The sequence below is a fragment of the Helianthus annuus genome, chromosome 15 (assembly GCF_002127325.2).
Source record: "Helianthus annuus cultivar XRQ/B chromosome 15, HanXRQr2.0-SUNRISE, whole genome shotgun sequence".
In the NCBI taxonomy this organism is placed as follows: domain Eukaryota; kingdom Viridiplantae; phylum Streptophyta; class Magnoliopsida; order Asterales; family Asteraceae; genus Helianthus; species Helianthus annuus.
Window position 1 is genome coordinate 1541015 of NC_035447.2, and position 19884 is coordinate 1560898.

General features: G+C 37.8%; 2 protein-coding genes across 2 annotated transcripts; one reads left to right on the forward strand and one right to left on the reverse strand.

Moving 5' to 3' along the window:
- Positions 1-1918: 1918 nt before the first annotated feature.
- On the forward strand, positions 1919-6401 carry LOC110909854 (TOM1-like protein 6). The gene is made up of 9 exons (XM_022154597.2): positions 1919-2061; positions 2856-2934; positions 3039-3137; positions 4170-4286; positions 4385-4509; positions 4706-4787; positions 5051-5136; positions 5217-5453; positions 5831-6401. Exons 1-9 carry the CDS (start codon positions 1919-1921, stop codon positions 6399-6401), a joined length of 1539 nt encoding a protein of 512 aa, XP_022010289.1.
- A 1007-nt stretch (positions 6402-7408) lies between these two features.
- LOC110909855 (regulatory-associated protein of TOR 1) lies at positions 7409-19665 on the reverse strand. The gene is made up of 22 exons (XM_022154598.2): positions 18874-19665; positions 16852-16954; positions 16680-16762; positions 16425-16583; positions 16205-16321; positions 15972-16132; positions 15735-15889; positions 15496-15640; positions 15314-15392; positions 14700-14801; positions 14496-14579; positions 13861-13971; positions 13401-13757; positions 12123-12903; positions 10630-10953; positions 10414-10537; positions 9797-9921; positions 9562-9707; positions 9374-9475; positions 8680-8765; positions 8465-8567; positions 7409-8043 (listed from the first exon to the last, which is right to left on the reverse strand). Exons 1-22 carry the CDS (start codon positions 19315-19317, stop codon positions 7705-7707), a joined length of 4230 nt encoding a protein of 1409 aa, XP_022010290.1. The 5' UTR covers positions 19318-19665; the 3' UTR covers positions 7409-7704.
- Positions 19666-19884: the final 219 nt, after the last annotated feature.

Consider the following 19884-nt stretch of genomic DNA (forward strand, 5'->3'; position numbering starts at 1 on the left):
TGTTTTGATAAATGCATGACGAGTCGAATAATTCGTAAATGAATAATAAGCCGAAAACGTATAGGTCAAGAATTTCCTTAACCCGGATGTTGGATTTTAAGTTCACATGATAGAATGTTAATTTACAATCATGTAGGAAGAAACGGGAGGTTAAACGGGTAAACGGTTTAAAAGTTATGCGAGTTTTAGTGCGTACGAACGACGAAAAACAGCACAGCAGGAAAACTGATTTTCGAGAGGCCGTAGCCTACGCCCTAATGGGTCGTCGCCTACGACCCCTGGAAAGTCAGTTTTTGCTGACGGGTTATTTTGCTGCCTACGGAGGTTTTTGGCTACGTGTAAATGCAAGGGCCGTCGCCGACGCCCTCCCCATGTCCTAAAAGCTGAAATTTTGTTATTTATGTGATTTATGCATCGTAGGCTTCGGTATATTATCTGTGGACTACGGTGGGCCTCCCAAACATGATTTTTATCATTCCTTTGATGTATATGGGCTATAAATCTAAGTCCAAGTCCCATGTGATTAATGTATGAGTATGTAAGAGGTATGCAAGATATTGAACGTGTACATAGGAATGTATGTACGTATGTAGATGTGTATTTATGTATATATGAAGGTACGTATGAGTGTATGCATGTATGTAGAGACATAGGAATATATGTATGTATGTAGTTGTGTATTTATGTATATATGAAGATACGTAGGAGTATATGCATGTATGTAGAGATGTAGAAATGTAGGTACGTATGTAAATGTGTATGTATGTATGCATGAAGGTGCATATGAGTGTATGCATATATGTAGAGGTATAGTAAGGCATGTACGTATGTAGATGTGGATGTATGCATGAAAGAATGTATGTACGCATGATTTAGATGCGTTGAGTAATACGTTATTAATGGTGCGCCATGAGGATGAAAAGTAATGCAGGTACATTATTGAAGCCTCACCAGGATACGGATACGCAGATGAAATGCTTAAAGCTAGAAAGATAATGAAAGGGGTAGTGTACAGAAAATAAATTTTGTTTATGTATTGTGTGCTAATGTTATGATTGTACGTGGTGAGCGCAGGTTGTGCAAATCATGGGCGATTATCACGAGGAGTAGAGATCGATGACCGAGTCACAAGATAGATCGTACGGGATTAATTGAGTATGTACCTTAGCAAACGGATGTTATGCTTTTGTTTTGTAAAACAGACATTTTTAAAATGAACTTTCAAGTAAGTCAAGACATGTGTAATGAAAGAAATTTTACGGAACGAATTTCCGCTGCGACTTTTGTCAAATATGTACTAGGGTCTTACAACTATAATTTTTTTTAATTGGTTGACTCCGTTTAATTTTTTCCGGTGTCAAGGAGCTGCCTAACACTCGCTCATTAGTCCTGAAAAATTACAGTTTTGCCCTGAGCAAAAAATTAAGGTCTTATCATCGTTTTAGTTTTTTTTCCTAGCAAAATTATCATAATGTTTTTTTAATTGATTGAGAATTATTCGGTTATCGCCTCGCAACGCGAGCCTAGGCAACTACTAGTTAGTATATATTCACAAAATATAACTTCACAAAATATAACTTCTTAAGTCACAAATGCACCACACGTAGTCAAGCGCATTGACCCCAAATGCTCTCCCGTCCAATGGTGCCCTTCCTACAAATGCGTGCATTGACCATGGTCTACGTCTATGAGTTTTACAGTTGCCTTTCAGTTAGCATTTCCACGTGTCATTCATTTTAAAACAAGTTATATTTAGCAACCACTTTTCATTCTCCGGTCAACATTCCATGAAATTTGCCCATTCTTTCTCTTTCTCCTTTCTTTCTTTCACCTATTTCATACAAACTAACAAGTTTTTTTTGTGACAACATTCTTCTAGCAAAAACCGAATTCGAAAAAAACACGAAATCAAAAGAAGATGATTCCTATGCTCCCATTTTCACCACCAACGGGTTATGTTAATGCCTACGCTCGAGTTGATAAAGCGACGAGCGAGTTCTTAAGTTCTCCCGATTGGAGACTCAATATCGCAGTTTGCGACACCATAAATTCTAAGCCTTGGTAATTGTTTAATGTATCTTGAATCTAAATCATCAATGCTTTATAGTTCATACTGCTTTTGCTATTATTTGTTTCTAAACATTGTTTTTTATATATATCTTGGATGTGTTTTACAAAAACTTTTTGCGAATTAGTGACGAGCTATTTCTCGACACTAATCTCTGCGACAGGTTTAGTTCCGGTCATGAAAGGTCGCAAGAAATCGGTAACAAGTACACGTCGCAAAATTCACCACCAAATTAACTTTTTTATCTAATCCGTTGCAAAACATTTCGTCGCATGATCCTTTGGAAAAAAGTATTGCTCGTAAATTAGCGACGGTTTGTTCAATTGCTAAAATGCGTCGCAATTTTCTTTCCATCTTTTAAACGGTCGCCAGAAAGATAGTGACGAAGGCTTGTGCCGATGAACGTTTGCGACAGTTCCTTTCGGTCAAGATAATGGTGACGGAATTGCGACTCTTTTGCAAGTGCTCTATTGTATAGTAGTGTTTTGCCACCAAATCCATTGCAATACATTTTACTCGCAAATGCATTACAACAGCTATCGCTACACTTAGTGACGCCTCATTCAGTCGCTCATATTGCGTCTTGTTACCAGCGTAAAAATGGTCACAAAACAAATTAGCAACAACAATTAGCGACGGTATTTTTCAGTTGCAAAGGACAATAGTGACAGATTTGCGACTATTTTTTAAATGCTCTATTTTGTAATAGTGGTTTGCCGCCAAAAATTATAGGAAAAAAAAATCTGAAATGTCTTACCTTTCTTATAACTTTTTTTTATGATTTCAGGCTTGCAAGAGACCATGTTAGAGCTGTGAGAGGTAGATTACAACACAGGAATCCAAATGTTCAACTACTCGCTTTAACGGTATCTCTTCTTTTATGTAACCGTTTAGGCCTTTTTCTCAACATACATATACCATTGACATTGGGTTAATTGTACTAGTTTTTTCAATCTTTGCGGTGGTGTAGCTTTTGGAAACGATCGTGAAGAATTGTGGCGAACACGTTCATGTCCAAATCGCAGAGAGGAAAGTACTTCAAGAGATGATCAAGATTGTTAAGAAAAAGGTTTCTGTGTTCTTTTGTTATTGTAAACATTTGAGCAGGAAAAACATGTTGTGTTGCGTTAAATGTGTCGTGTTTAACACGACTATTGAACCTGAACATGTCATGTTTAATGAGCCAGACACACTAATGACACGTTTAACACGATTAAATAACCAATTCAATGACACAAATGACACCACATGCCACGTTTAATACAATTAAATATTGGGATAAGGCTTATGACCATTAGGTCATGGGTTCGATTCCCACAAAGGGGGTTTTTCCTAGATTTATTGGGTTTCCTCCTGAATTGGTGTATAGGCATTATATTGCCTAGTGGAGATAGATATGATCGGGTGGTTCTGCTGGTGGCACGATGATACTCCAGTGATCCAAATTTGCCGTTCAAAAAAAAAATACAATTAAATATCAAAAGAATAGACATGACACGTTTACACAATTATTGACTCAACTCACTAAACATGGTTAGGAAATAATTAAAAAAATATAAAATATAAGGAACCAAAAGTTGAAATATATATTAAATAGACTATGAAAGAACAATCAATAATATCAACTAACAACCTTGAAATAAAAATCCATCAAACACAAACTTTTATAAAGAATTTAAAAGAAAAGAAGATTAAAATTAGTGTTAGTTGATTGTTGGAATTTAATTATAATACATTACATTTGAACTATAAAACTACTTCATTTTGATATAAAAAAAAAGGTCATAGAAGTTGTGCCTGGAATGTTAACCCATTTATCACGATTAGTTAAACGTGTATGTGTGTTATAAACTCGTTAAGCAGGTTGAACCCATTTAAACGTGTCCTTAACGCCGTTTATGACCCTAACCCATTAGTATAAACACTAACCCACTTAACTTCGTGTCACGCCATGTCTTGTTAACACATCGTGTCATATAAAATTCTCGGCTCTACTAAACATGTTTAAATTGATTACTAGAGTGTAATAAAAATAAAAATTTCATGAAGCTTGATTTTGCATAAATACATTAGAAAATCAATGGAAAATCGGTTTTAGCAGGCTAATACGCGTGTAAGAGAGCGGATCTTAGCACTTATAGATACTTGGCAAGAAGCGTTTGGTTGTCGCGGAGGAAAAATGACTGCTCAATATTATCATGCTTATGAAGAACTAAGGGTAAGCATATGATCACTTATGGAACCTTAAAAAACATATGCATTGTTATTCTAATGAGTGTTTCATTCCTTTTTATGTTCTTGTTTATTTGGGAACAGCGTTATGGAGTTGACTTTCCCCGCCGGTCACCAAATACGGCTCCTGTCATCACACCTCCGGCCACCAATGGAAACTATCACGCAGGAGCGAGTTCCTCAAGGCATGAACCCGTTGAGAACGTGAGGTATGTTTATTAGTGATGTGACGATAGGATGGTTATGTGGGTCAGGTGACTGGTCAAAACGGGTTCATGTCAAAAAAGATAGTTTTTGGTACTCGTCAAGTTGAGTTGACCCGGAACACTTTATGAGCCCGTTAGACCCGACCCTTTGTCTTTTTACCTTTATATTTTGATTTACCAATTTTATATGTTTCATTAGTTTGTCAGCTTTGGACTCTATGAGGAACACTTTGGATCTCTTATCTGAAATGTTGCAAGCAGTCGACCCGAAAGACCGTAAGGTATAGTCAACCATTGCGGCTTCATCGAGGTATCAAAATGGTCGGATATGACGGGTTGGGTAACATATCAAGATGGGTGATTCTTTAATGCATGTCAAAATGGGCCAGCCCATCTTCATACACTTTAACAAAGGCTATATAGCAGTTTTTATGGATTCGAATACACTTTGACCCGGCCCGTTTGGCCCATTTGCCCGATCGACTAATTTATAAGTAAATGAATCAAAATTAACACGTTTTGAACTTTTCGTTTATGTGTTCAGGCTATGAAAGATGAGGTTATCATCGATCTTTATGACCAATGTCGATTGAACCAGAAGAAGTTAGAACATACACTATCTTCGACAACGTACGTTTCACCTTAATCTTAACGAAATCAAACTAGTGTTGTTTACGAAACAAATTTAAAAGTTTTCGTGTTTATGGCAGTGATGAGGACATTCTTCGTCTAGGGATTCAGTTTAACGATACCCTACAATATATCATCGAGAAACATGATGCTATCGCCTCTGGTTCTCCGATCCCAGTCAAACCACCGAGTTTGTTGACTCATCAGCCTCGGGGCAAACAGATCGATAGTAAAGGAGTCAACCCGGAATCAAGTGTTGCAGCTTTGGCAAGAATAAGCAATGAAATAGTCGAAGAGCCAGACAATCTAGCTAGTAGGTTAGTTCTTTAACTTTAACTTTAACTTTAACTTATTATTAGAGGTGACCAGATTCCGGGCCGGGCCAAGCCGGAGGTCGGGTTGAGTAGACTCAAAACGGGTTCGGGTTGAAAGAGAAGTAACAAGTTGGTATCCAGTTGGGTTTAACGTTTAGGGTTTAGGATTTAGGGTTCAGGGTTAAGAAGTCGGTATCCATCCAGATTCCGGGCAGGGCCAAGCCGGAGGTCGTGTTGAGTAGACTCAAAACGGGTTCGGGTTGAAAGAGAAGTAAGAAGTTGGTATCCAGTTCGGTTTAACATTTAGGGTTTAGGGTTTAGGGTTCAGGGTTAAGTATCCATCCAGTAACTAAACTTTGCTTCTTTTTACATATTTGCAGGCGTAACGAAATGCAAACCGGCAAGGTGGTTATGGCTCCCGAAAGTGAGAAAAAGCCCGTAACGGATCCATCATTGGTTATGGCTCTAGTTCCATCAGACCCGCTACCAGCGGCCAATAAGAACACTATAGAAGGAGACTTGATTGACCTTTTTAGCCTTCCATTGACTCCAACAACACCTTCCACATCAAACCCGTATAACCAAACACCAACCGGTCCAACCATTATGGAAAACCAACCACCGGTTCAACAAATGAACAGCTACGCGGTGCCATGGGCCCAGACTCGACCACAACTAGAATACGAACCGCAGCCACCAGTTCAAACCATCGAACAACAACCCAACTACATTCCACCACCATGGGCACCAACTCCTGGCTATTATTGTAACCCGTACGCTTCCGGTTATTCAACCTCGTCGTATTATAACAACGGTTCTTCAACTGGTGCGGGTTTGAACCCGTATATTCCTTCGTATAGACTGTTTGAAGATCTTAACGTTCTTGGTAATGTGAGAACAGGCGACACACCAGGGACTTCCGGGCCGTGTATGCTAGGTGGCCGGAAGTGAAAGGGCCGAAATCTTATGGGTTAGTTTGGTATGTTTCGACGAATAAGATTCGGTTTAGCATTGGTTGATATTTCAATAATCAGAACTAAATCAACTGTAATAAAACAAGTTGTATAAAACACTGTATCAGGATTAATATTATTGTTTGAAGGGTGTAAAATTCTGATATTATTAATTTATTATTGTTGAAAAATGAGTTTCAAGTAGAACTCGGGCCTCGAATTCGGGCTACTACCTGTCAATGTATCAAACTCGGTTCCTGAAGTTGAGACTGAATGTCGGCGGGTTTATAATGAAGAAAAGAAAACCAAGAATGGGTATTTTTGATGGGTTGGATAACGAATCAAATGGGTCGGGCCGAGTCCAGAGTTTATCTTGGAACATTTAGCGATCCGCAGGAAACTTTAAGGCAAATTGGATTTAAATAATCCCAACTTGCTCAATTTGGCCGATAATAATCCCAACTCAGTTATTGGCTGATAATAATCCGAACTGGTCAACTTTTGGCCGATAATAGTACGCCGTTAAAAATAGCTTAACGGAGTTAAGCTTTTTTCCGAATTACAAACCGATGTTTTATGAATTATGATCAGAACGAGGATACGATTCGATTTATGTAAAACTTACCTCGAAACGGTGCTTCAAACGACTTGATTTTTGTTAATTGGAAGGTTAAACACCCGAATTGAAGCACCGTTTTCGTCGTTTGGGGCAGTATTTCGAGGTAAATTTTATATCAATCAACTCGTATCCTCGTTCTGATCAAAATCCATAAAACATCGGTTTGTAATTCGGAAAAAAGCTTAACTCCGTTAAGCTATTTCTAACGGCGGACTATTATCGGCCAAAAGTGTACCAGTTCGGATTATTATCAGCCAATAACTGAGTTAGGATTATTATTGGCCAAATTGAGCAAGTTGGGATTATTTAAATCCAATTTGGCAAACTTTAAAGACGTACCAAAATATGATAACAGAAGTACATAATTTGTTAGAATATAAACAAACTTGATCACAACTTCACAAGGAATTTCAATTATATATAATTGCAAAGATTTACAAATTTGAGAATGCAAGACTTTAAAAAAAGCATAAAAACACACTAAACCAATAAAAATTAAATATTTACAAAGTTTTATACCTATGTATCATCAAATTATTTGCTGAAAGCCTCCACCAATCATACTTTAGTTTTTCCGGCTCACGAACAGCCAGGCGAGGCTTAAACGAATGTATTTTATCTTTCAACAACTCCCCATGAAAACGGGCCTGGATTTCGGGCCAGAATGTAGAGGCGAGTTTGTTTATCTTGGTGGTGAGATTTCATCAGCATAGATGGAAACACAGGCATCAGCGGAACCGGCCGCTAGTAATATTTGGTACGGGTGGAACGCTAGACAACTAACGGGCCCTATTTTTTGGGCCATAAATGTTGGTGAGTAGCGAATGGTGCCCAGTTGTTCACCTTCAAGATTGAAGACTTTGATGAGTTGTTTGGCTGAGCCGCTGGCTATAAGTGGTGCGTGCCGATGAATGGCTAATGCGGTTAATGAGCCACGGTGTGCGTCGATGGTTAAGTAGGCGTCGCTTTGGTTTCTGATATCGAGAAACTGGATGTCTCCTGCTTGAGATGCACTCACAATCTGTAAAAATAGATTAAGTGGGAGTTAATAGATTATAAAAAAAAAAAAAAAATGAGTAAATTTCTGTTTTCGTCCCTAAGGTTTGTCAGTTTTAACTAGTTTAGTCCAAAAATCTAATTTATAACAAATCCAGCCCTGAAGTTTGCATTTCTTAACGCTTTTTATCCCTAAGGGTTGCTTTTTCATTTATTCTTAGGGATGAAAAGCGTTAAGAAATGCAAACCTTAGGGATGAAAAGCGTTAAGAAATGCAAACCTTAGGGATGAAAAGTGTTAAGAAATGCAAACTTCAGGACTGGATTTGTTATAAATTAGATTTTTTGGACTAAACTAGTTAAAATGGACAAACCTCAGGGACGAAAACAAAAATTTACTCTAAATAAATAAATAAAAATATTATAAAGTTGTTTTGTTTTGTTTACCTTTGCGGGATCAAGTCCCGGTTGAAAGCCGATTCCGACAACTCGTCCTACACCACCGCTTCTGTCTACCCCCAAAGTGTGTGGTCGGGTAACACAAACAAGCCTGAATTTTGCAAGATGACAACACGGAAATTTAGCAAAATAATTGCATGAAAAAAAAACATGTTATTAAACCATAAATTATCATATGATATAAAAAAGAATTAAATCATTACCCTTCAGGCGTTCTGACATCATACAGTCTGACAGAACCATCGACAAATCCAGCTGCAAATTGACCCCCGTGAACTTGAGAAGCCGCCTAAAATCAGCAAATAAAATATTACAAAAATAACCATGACAAGTAGGGCTGCAAACGAACCAAACGTTCAGAGAACAGTTCGTTAACTGTTCAGCGAAAAGTTTGTTTGTGTTCGTTTGTTTAATAAACAAACGAACACGAACAAGGAACTTCGTTCCTTTAGTTAAATGAATGAACATGAACAGAGGCCACGTTCATTCATTAATGTTCGTGAACGTTCGGTAACGTGTTCGTTTATGTTCAATAGTTCATTAGTGTTTTTCGTTTTTATATTTTATTTAAATAATTCAAAATTCCAACAAATAATACATCTAATAAGCGTCGGTGTATTATATAATCTGTTTATGAACGCATCGTTAGTTTCCATACGTTCGTTTTCGTTCGTTGCCTAAAATTAGCAAATGAACACGAACACGTTCATTTCCTTAACAAACGAACACGAACGTAAAATCTCGTTTGGTAAGTGTTCATGAACAGTTCGTGAACACGTACGTATATTTCTTTCTTAACAAACGAACACGAACAATGTCTTGTTCCTGTTCGTTCGGTTCGTTTGCAGCCGTCATGACAAGATTATCAATTTTGAAAGTAGATAAAATTTAGCCTACCAATGCTGAAATGCTGCAGTCTGATGCTAGAGGAATAGAACTTAGAAGTTGTTCTTTATCGAGGTCCCATACCATGGTTGATGAAATTTCACCCGAAGCATACTGCAAGCACAAAACGCGCACGTTATATATCAGATTAAAAAAACAAAATTATTCAAATAATAATCTTTTTTAATATATAGATTTACCATATAACCAGACTGCTGCTGCCAATCAACAACAGCACTAACACTCCTGGCACCAGGTCTATGCCCATGAATAGAAGAAAACGCAGTTACGAGTTTTTGTTTGCCTCTAGAAATGTAATCTTTCCATATTCGCACATTTCCGTCACCTGCAAATAATTAAGGCAACAAAGATCAAGTAAAACGTTTAAAAAATGAAATTATATGAGTTACGTGAATTTAGAGATTGAAAACTTACTTGAGGCTACAAGCAACAAGCTTTCATCAAGCTCGTTCACTAAGCATAGTTTTGATATCCCTTTATTCGGATATTCATGATTGTTAAAACTATTTAGTAACGTTGCTTCCTCGTAATTCCATATCCTATAGAGAAATAAAATAAAAAAAAATAACGAAGATTATTAAAAGAAGAGTAAATTACAAAAATCGTCCTTTATGTATGTCACCTATTGCAAACTGTGTCCTTTGTTTTCAGTAATTACAGAAAACGTACTTGCTGTTTGCAAACTCTTGCAAGTTATGTCCTTTATCTCTAACTCAGTTAATTTTCGTGGTTAAATATGAACAAATAGACCCCACATGATGGTATTTTTATGGTTAAATTTGACCAAATGGACCCCACATGAGAGTAAAATGACCAAAATACCCTCACTTGGGTTCCATTTGGTCAGATTTAACCACAAAAATTAACTGAGTTAGGGCTAAAGGACATAACTTGCAAGGGTTTGCAAACATCGAGTACGTTTTTTGTAATTATTGAAGACAAAGGACACAGTTTGCAATAAGTGACACACATAAAGGACGATTTTTACTCTTAAAAGAAAAGTGAATTAACGAAGATTAAGCCAAAATTACCTGATACATTCACCCTCCTCAGCAGCAACCACTATTGGCGAAAAAGGTTGCAGCAACGCAGTTTTAGCACCAGTTTCGAATTTTGTATCCCATCGAGCAATTGGATTATGAAGATTGCTACCAGCTGAAAACATAAGCGGTAGACAAATTAACGTTAAGTCAACTAAAGATGGTCAAACTTATATCACTATATGTTAAAGAAAGTAAGAAACTCACAAGCACGTTGGCATTTTGTGATGTGGTTTAGAGCAAGATTTTCCCTTTCTTCACGTTTAATTGCAATTTCGTCAGCACCATCAGTTGCTGTAAGAAGTGGTTTCGAAAAATGACTGCAGCTCCAGTTGTAGATTGTTGATTGTGGAAGAAAACTGCGGTCTGATGATGATCCGGAAACCCCGGGTGAGCCCAAAAGTGGGTCAGCTAGCCCTGAGTCCATTAAATGTGGTCTGAATTCAAGAGAACAGACCCTTCGCATTCCGGTTAAGTAACTTGGTTTTGGAGGGCTCACAGGAGGTGTTCTAAAAGTTAACGGTAAATGTCCTGTTCACAGCACAAAAAGAAAAACAATATTTAATTAAAAAATAATTATTTTAAAATGTAGACTTCAAGTTGCAACAATTAGAAGTTAGTGCCTGGATAACCAACCGAACTCCGACTAGATGCATTCAAGCGGCATTGAACCCGGCTTGTCGAACCCTAACTAGAAACTCTAAACCCAAAACCCTAAAGCTAAACCGTACGACGAAAACCTAAGCTAAACCATAAAATCTAAACTATAAACCCTAAAGGCTGAAACCTAAAGCTAAACCCTAAATCCTAATGATAAACCCTAATATAGAACCCTAAAAGCAAAACCCTAATATAAACCCCTAAAAGCAAAACCCTAAAAACTAAAAGCTAAGTCCTAACCCTAAAAGCTAAAGCCCAAAAATATATATTATAGGGTTTGACAAGCTGGTTCCAATGCCGTCGAATAGGGCTGCAAACGAACCAAACGTTTGGCAAACAGTTCGTGAACCGTTCGGCGGGAAGTTCGTTTGTGTTCGTTCGTTTATTAAACAAACGAACACGAACAAGAAATTCCGTTCATTTAGTTAAATGAACAAACATGAACAGAGGTCGTGTTCGTTCATTTATGTTCGTAAACGTTCGGTAACGTGTTCGATAGTTCATTAGTGTTTTTAGTTTTAGTATTTATTAAAATACTTCAAAATTCCAACAAATTAAATATCTAATAAGTGTCGGTGTATTATATATTATGTTCATGAACGATTGTTTGTGTTCGTTTGTTTCCATTTGTGATTATGAACATTAGTTTGTGCTCATTGTGTTCGTCAACGCTCATTTTTGTTCGTTGCCTAAAATTAACAAACAAACACAAACGAACACGAACAAGTTCATTTCCTTAACAAACAAACACGAACATAAATCTCGTTCGATAAGTGTTCGTGAACGGTTCGCGAACACGTATATTTCTTAACAAACGAACATGAACAAGGTCTTATTCGTGTTCGTTCGGTTCGTTTGCAGCCCTACCGTCGAAATGAGTCCAATCTGAGTTCGTTTGAGTCGGTTCCCTACTTTTTTAGTGTTCCCCATTGAACCTCCCATTATATATATGTGTGTGGGTATGAGATTATTCTGTTTTGGATAACTAATTTCATACACGTTGCAACAAAACTCATTTTGAATATTTAGTAATAAGGTACCTCCATTCATGTCAAACCATGATGATGAACGAGCTAATCCAGCAAGACTATTGGCAGTACCCGAGGATTCTCCCGCTCGTACACCGGTAGTGGTGGCGGTTTTAGCAGACTTGGTCACCACTTGTTCAATCCCAATAATAGAGAGAACCCGTCGACCCAAACCCGAAATCCGTGGAGACGCGTCCTTCGCTAACGTACACATGGCGGATACACATTGTGAATACAACCCGTTGTCTAACTGTCTAGGTTTTGCATGATTAACCACCCCGTTTGTAACGCAATCGTTTAGCATCCCAGGGTCGGAGTTGTGCGATGAGTCATCAGAGAGCGGTGACCCGTGCATTATACTGGATGTAGCAAGCGGGCTGCTGGAGGAAACAGAAACCCGCCCGTCTCTTGTAGCTGATTGGTTGTCACCACCGACCCGTGACAACGGGCCGATTTTAGAATACTGATTAGGAGTGCTGTAACCGCTAACTGAATTCCTTACGGTAAACGAAGGTAAAGAACTCAGCACGGAGTTAGGTTGCGGTTTCCAATATGCGGCAGCAATAGATTTCAGGTGTCGGTTGTGTCCAAATGCAAATCGTGCAAGAGCTACTGCCAGCTCAGCTCTAACTAAAGGGCTCCCGTCTGAAACAACGTTTAAAAGACTTTTAACGATACTAAATTCTGCCACAGCTTTTTCATCATCATCACGTTCATCATCTCCAACATCCCTAGATGAGTCGAATCCAACGTCAAGTAGAGTGCCCAACGCAAATACAGCAGAAGCCCTAACCTGAAAACAAAGGTTTTTAGATTTAACACAAACTTAACGAAAACTCAAATTATCTTAAAGAGTGAAATGTCATTTTGGTCCCTGAGGTTTGGCCACTTTTGTGACTTTCGTCCAAAGGTTTGTTTTTTCAGCATTTGGATCCAAAAGGTTTGAAATCTTGACTTGTTCATCCGTCTCGTTAACTCCATCCATTTTTCTCCGTTAAGAGATATTTCCATTTTTTTTGCTAACTTAGGAGACAATTTGGTCTCTTACACTTTATGTAAAAAGCCCGAATACCCCTGAAAAAAATCGAATTGCCCTTTAAGTTAACAAAAAGACGGAAATACCCCTAACTTAACGGAGAAAAACGTATGGATTTAACAAGCCGGATGAAAATGACAAGATTTTAAACCCTTTGGATAAAACAAACCTTTAGACGAAAGTTGCAAAACTGGCCAAACCTCAGGGACCAAAATGGCATTTTACTCTATCCTAAAATATAATGATTAGTGAACCTCAGGTTGGGGCTCTGATAGTAGAAGTGAAAATACGGTAGGAGCATTAGCCTGCAAGCCGATAATTTGTGCTTCGGTGAAATCTTCCCATAGCTTACCCAAACAAAGACATAACCACTGTAGAAAAAGTGGTTCGGTTTGGGTGTCGTTGGGGGGTGAGCCACCTTGAAGATGTTTTAAACAGACGTGAATTAGGTCAGCTTCGATACAAGCTTCTTGACCCTTTCTGTGACCGTCGACAATGACGGTTAACACAAATGCAGCCATAGCGCGTTGTTCAGGGTATGCTTCCACACTGTCTAGAAACCTGATGAAATATGTGTGGCCCCCATCCTTCACCAGATCCACTTGGCAAGACTGTCAACACAAAAAAAGTGACTTTTAGAGTTTAGTCAACAGACACGACACTATCATGCTTCTACCGGTCAATGAAAATGAAGAGGTTAGGGGTATGACATACTTTATCAAGCGCTAGGATCTTTGTCCAGATGAACACAAGAATTTGTCGAAGTTCAGGTGTAGTCGTCTGCAACAGCTTCAAGACGTATGGAAAAATTCCAACCGACAAAGCCTGCCAGAAAATAAGTTATCAGTTTAAGACGATCCAACACGAAAAACAAGAGCAAAATGCCATTTTCTTCCCTGAGGATTGGACAGTTTTGCGACTTCCGTTCAAAGGTTTGTTTTTCGCATCTGGATCCAAAAGGTCTGAAATCTTGCCATTTTCATCCGGCTCGTTAACTTCATCCATTTTTCTCCGTTAAGGCAGGGGTATTTTCGTCTTTTATGTTAACTTAAAGGGCAATTCGGTCTTTTTCACTTTATGTACAAGCATTTAGCATAATGTACAAATATTCAAAACATCGAAAATACCCTTAAGTTGACAAAAAAGACGAAAATACCACTACCTTAACGGAGAAAAACGGATGGAGTTAACGAGACAGATGAAAATGGCAAGATTTCAAACCTTTTCGATCCAGATGCGGATAAACAAACCTTTGGATGAAAGTCGCAAACTAGACAATCCTCAGGGACGAAATGGCATTTTACTCCAAAAAAGAATTCAAAACATGTCAAAAGCCATATTTAACCTACCAAATCAACAGCCCATGGACCCATATCAAGAAATCTTCCCAAAAGTACAAGGGCACGAAACCTATGGCATTGACTCAGCAAAACCTGAACAATCAAAACATCTAAAATAGTCAGCAGTGAACAATAAGGCATTACGTTTTCATATATAATTTACTAAACCTTGAAAGTAACGTATAAATTATTCGTAGTTTACACTTTACATACCTGAAGAACGATAGGCAACTGTTCTGGTGGTTTCTTATGTTCAGACCCATGATCAAGCCACACCTCAAATGCTGTCAATTGTTCCGTGAAAAAAGGGCTTGGCTGTAGAAATCCAAAAGTTGATCAATTATTTTATGCAAATTTCACAGAAAATCAATCGAGTGAAATGCCATTTCCGTCCCTACTTTCGTCCAAAGGTTTGTTTTTTCGCGTCCAGATCCAAAATGTTTGAAAACTTGTCATTTTCATCCGACTCGTTAACTCTATCCATTTTTCTCTGTTAATGAGGGGCGTTTCCGTCTCTTTAGACATTTTTTTTAAAATAAAAAACACTATAAGAAATAAAGATCCACCTGGACCACCTCTGTTGACTTTCTCCCCCCACCCAAACCCTTTAATCATCACAAAAATGTCTAAAAAGACAAAAATACCCCTGACTTAATCTTAAAAAATGGATGAAGTTAACGAGTCGGATGAAAATGGCAAGATTTAAACCTTTTGGATCCAGATGCGGAAAAACAAACCTTTGACCAAAAGTCGCAAAAGTAGCCAAACCTCAGGGACAAAAAAAATGGCATTTTACTCAAATCAATCTCGTTATGAAAATCACAAACCTGAAATTCTGCATTGGGGTCCTCAAGCAATGTCGGAAGCTGAGAAAGACAGATTTCAGCAGCCATGTCCCATGCATCCCTGCAATGCTCGTAGATCACATGTGTGAGTATTTGCCAATTTGAAAAAAAAAAATACTAAAATACAATAATGGCGTATATAAAGTATAAGCTAATGTGCCTACCACATATGATGCTGGTGAGTTGGAGGCAACATTGGATAAGAAACAGGTGAGCAGTTTGCAGAACGCATAATTCTCTCTGCAAGTAAAAAGTTCCGAAACAGACTGGCAACCAACAGATCTTGCCGGAATAATCTCTGAAATAAATCTGCAAAGATATTAAAATCAAGTGCTCATTTAAACTTTCATGAAAAAGGAGCTAGAAGCATAATACTAGTATTGTTGTTATCAAATATCCAAACCATGTGGAAGAACGTTCCAGGCGATTGTGTCAGTGACGGCAGTGAAAATCCAGTTCAGCTCACCAAGAAGTGTTTTACGGTCAGTTTGACGACCGGGAATTCTGTCTATAAGTGAATAATCGAGTGACTCGTGTAATAAAGAACGGGTGCAAAACCTGTAGAGTTCAATTATATCAGAGATCTGCATGCAAAATATATTTATCTAGTGTAAATAAAGACATTTGAAAGAGCATTCACCATCTCAATGCGATCTTGATGGGCGTTGTAAGGCAAGAAGTAAACACATCAGCAGGAAACTCGTGACTTTGCGGTAAAGTCTCGTGTGCTTCACAAGCCGCAAGTAGAATACAGTCACGTGGTGTGGTTCCCGAGGTACTCGATGGATTCCAATCTTGAAGCTATATAATAATTATAATTAAATAATTTGCCATACTGATAAAAAGATCATAAAAACTGCTAATTTATGATACCTCAATGAAGGCATTGACTATCATTCCGGCTGCTGAACAATCAAAAACGTAAATTGATGGAGTCTTCAACCACGAATCAAGGTCACTGATAGGCAAAGGAATATACTGTGTATAACTCTACAACGTTTAAGAAAACAAAACAAAAAAGATAAGTCTAAGAAAATCAGTTTAAAAATGCACGAAAAGTCGAAAAGACTCAAAGATAAGAATTATGTATTACCCTGTTAAAAAACCAAATTTCGCCATTGGCAGTTGGCTTAGGCACACCATGCCCATTGTAATGAAATAAAACTCTTTCCGATTTGGCGTATTTGCGACATGAGGTACAAAGTTTCTTCACTTCTTCGACTGTGGGATCTAACTGAAACTTGTATCTGGCCTGTTCTCACGGTTTATTAAGTTTAGATGACACTTGTATGGATATTTTTGAGCGCTATATATAGTGTAATACAGTAGCAATACTTCATAACCTCACCTTTGGTTGCCACCTTTCATACTGAAAATGCAACGTTTTGCCAATTGTGTCAAGTGCTTTTTGAGGGGCCATGGAAAATGGATCTGTTTATAACATCAGGATGATAAATGATTAAAAGACATTTAAACTTATTAAAAAGAAGGAACTAGAATATCATAACGATTAACGATACCTATCCAGCACTCCATTCTGGCACAAGGTGAAATCTTTATAACATCAGGTGGGTCCACACTAATATTCAAACATAGAACAAGAGCAACACACCCTGTTTTCATCTGCAATTCAAAGCAACGTATTAAAACTAACTAGACAAATGATGTTTCAAGAAAACCTTATTTGTAGAGAACATAGGACTGGTCTAGAGAAGCTTCTTATTAGTTCCATCAAAAAATAGTGATAACATCAACAAAGATTGCATTTTTCGAACACCAGAAAATTACTACCCTTCTTCCTCTCTGACATCTGATAATAATCTTTTCCGCGATGCTTAAAAACATCAAAAATAAACTAAAAGAGCTAAAAAGCACTTATGCCAAAACGTCACATTGATGTAACCTTGGTTTTAAAAAGCACAAGACCCTACGAATCGTTAAGTCCCCAAAGCCGAGGCGTGAGGCAAAAGTTTAATGTAAGCAAGGCGTTTGGTATTACAAAATAAATTATTAAAGTATTTGTATATAATATGTTAAACTTGATAATTTATAAACACTAAAATACAAATAATAAAACAGATAAATACGGAAAAATAGCTCTAGGTACATCTAAAGAAGCTTTATGTACAACTAAAAATAGCCTAACTATTAAGTACTGCTCAGGTACCAGTAGTCTACATGAACCCTATAACTCTAAACGTAGCGGGCGTTATCTCTCTAAAGTTGGACTCTTTTCATGTCTACTTGTCTTTATCAAGTTGTTACAAATATGTGCATGATAACCTTTTGATTAGCTATATCTCATATATTACAGTTTATCACATGATCCGCGTCGTTCAAATGTTCTCGTCCATTCCTTACCGACCCGTAACTCCAAACATAGGGCTCTTTTCTTACCCACTTGTATACATGTAGTTGTTCCAAATATGAGTTTGATAACCTTGTAATTAGCTCCTGTTCATTTATCAAAGTCTGCACATGAATCGGATAGTTGAGTCGTTCATGTTCATTACTCACGAACCCTGTAACTCCAATCGTAGCAAAAGTTATGCCCTTTTATGATCAACTGTTTGTACGTGCACTTGCCTAAATCTAGTTTTTTTCCCCAAATATGAGCCTGATATAATGTTAAGTACCTCTTTATCATTTATCGCAGTTTGTCAAATGTCCTGCTTGTTGATCACATATGCTTTCAATAAGTTGATCACATACGCTTTCAATAAGTTGATCACATACGTATGCATTGTTAAGTTATTTAGCCTATAAATGAAGATTCAAATGAAGCCACTGAAGCTTGATTTTGTTTTACCGACAATTATTTATCACTACTATAAAATGGGATGCTGAGAAAAAAAAACAGCTTTTCCAAAATAGTGCAGAGAACGGACCCAAGGGATGAACATTATTTCTTCCTTCTTATTATTGGCTGAAATATGTGCACTAGAAACACACACACATATATTCCAGCTTTTGTTTAATTACCCTCTAGAGAAAAGTCCTATAAATTATCTCTATATGTTGGGAATTCCTACTTAAAAAATATACTATGAATACAAAAATTAAGAAAGTTTATTCTCTATCTTCTTAAAATCTTCACTTTCATTTATAAATCTTTGATCTTGATGGTGTGAAGATTTCTATTCCCATTTAATCTTGATTGATTATTTTCCTTAAAGATCATAGTGGGATCCTGTCCTTTCTTCCTATCGTTACTAGCTTATAGCTGTTAGTCCGTTACTTAGCAATTATGTTCTTAATTTTGAGTTCAGATATTCGTTTCTTACCCGGCCTTTGATTTCACATCATAAATTAACAAAAAGAAGCAACCTTTTTCCTAGCATCCAGCACTAATAGCATACAAAACTATAGGCAGTATACCTAGCGTTTGGCAAATACAACCTATGTAGCTAGTGGCAAACAAGCATGTATCCAAATTACCATACTTTACGTTCAACACAAACAATCATACACCTTATTTAACTAGCAAATTAACTCCAAATTACACAAAACTCAAAACAAAAACAGCAAATTACAGAAATTACCCGGTCCTTCGGCCGCCACTTCGAAACCAGCCCACTTTCAGCAGGACCAGAAGGTGTACAAGCCTCAAACCCATCATGTCTCAACTCCGACAACACAACATTCTGCGGCAAATACGCCATACTAGTAGCCGGCATCCCCATCCCCACCACATTTCCATTTCCCATTCCATAGCCAGTAGTACTAGCAACCGCCTCAGCATCCTCCCTATCCGTATTCCCATGACTTTCCACCACCGAATCCGACGAAGAACCCCTATCCCTATCCCCATCCCCATCCCTATCCCTATTACCATCCAAAACCACATCTTGAACTACAACAACAGCAGGATTCACATCCAACCGATGCGAATTCGTATTCGAATACCGATCCACATGATTCGACACCACCGCCACCATAGATTGCGACTGCGAAAACCTAGACTCCATCAAGTCCCCTAATGCCATTCAATTTCAATCACCTAAACCCTAGCACCTTAATCGAACACTTACCGGTTGCTTCTCGTTGAATTGATAAAGCGATTGAAGGAGTGATAACGGAAACCCTAATCTACGAAGCCACTGAACCAGCGGCGCATGGAGATTCGACGGAGGAACGAGAGGAGGATATCCAGCTTCGTCCAGAAAGGGGTAGGGTGATTGGATTTGAAGCGATTGTGTGAAGTGTTAAACCCTAGATGAAGATGAAGATGAAGGAGAAGACGATGAAAATGAAACCCTAGAGTTGAAGCAGGTGGTGAGGCATGTACAGTCAGAGAGAGAGAGAAGTGGTGAATTTTTGGGGTTAAAACTTAGGATATATTTGACATGTCACTTTAAAAAGATGGATTTTTTTTAGAAGAATATATTACAAAAATATGGAGAGAGGAAAGGAATTTATTGAGATGCATTAAAGATTTTAACAAATTTAGAAGGAATATTATTGTTTTATGTTTTGAGTAAACTGCTAAAATCGTCTCTGTGGTTTGACTCAAATTGCTAGATCAGTTCAAAATTAACTTTTTTTGCTAAAAC

What these genes read in the sequence shown, in the direction of transcription:
- LOC110909854 (XM_022154597.2), top strand. Translation starts at nt 1,919, where the DNA reads ATGATTCCTATGCTCCCATTTTCACCACCAACGGGTTATGTTAATGCC. An exon ending in ACCATAAATTCTAAGCCTTG is followed by an intron (nt 2,062 to 2,855) that starts GTAATTGTTTAA and finishes TTATGATTTCAG; the next exon opens with GCTTGCAAGAGACCATGTTA. An exon ending in TCAAGATTGTTAAGAAAAAG is followed by an intron (nt 3,138 to 4,169) that starts GTTTCTGTGTTC and finishes CGGTTTTAGCAG; the next exon opens with GCTAATACGCGTGTAAGAGA.
- LOC110909855 (XM_022154598.2), bottom strand. Translation starts at nt 19,317, where the DNA reads ATGGCATTAGGGGACTTGATGGAGTCTAGGTTTTCGCAGTCGCAATCT. An exon ending in TATCAGAGCCCCAACCTGAG is followed by an intron (nt 12,904 to 13,400) that starts GTTCACTAATCA and finishes CTTTGTTTTCAG; the next exon opens with GTTAGGGCTTCTGCTGTATT. An exon ending in GATGTCAGAACGCCTGAAGG is followed by an intron (nt 8,568 to 8,679) that starts GTAATGATTTAA and finishes TGCAAAATTCAG; the next exon opens with GCTTGTTTGTGTTACCCGAC.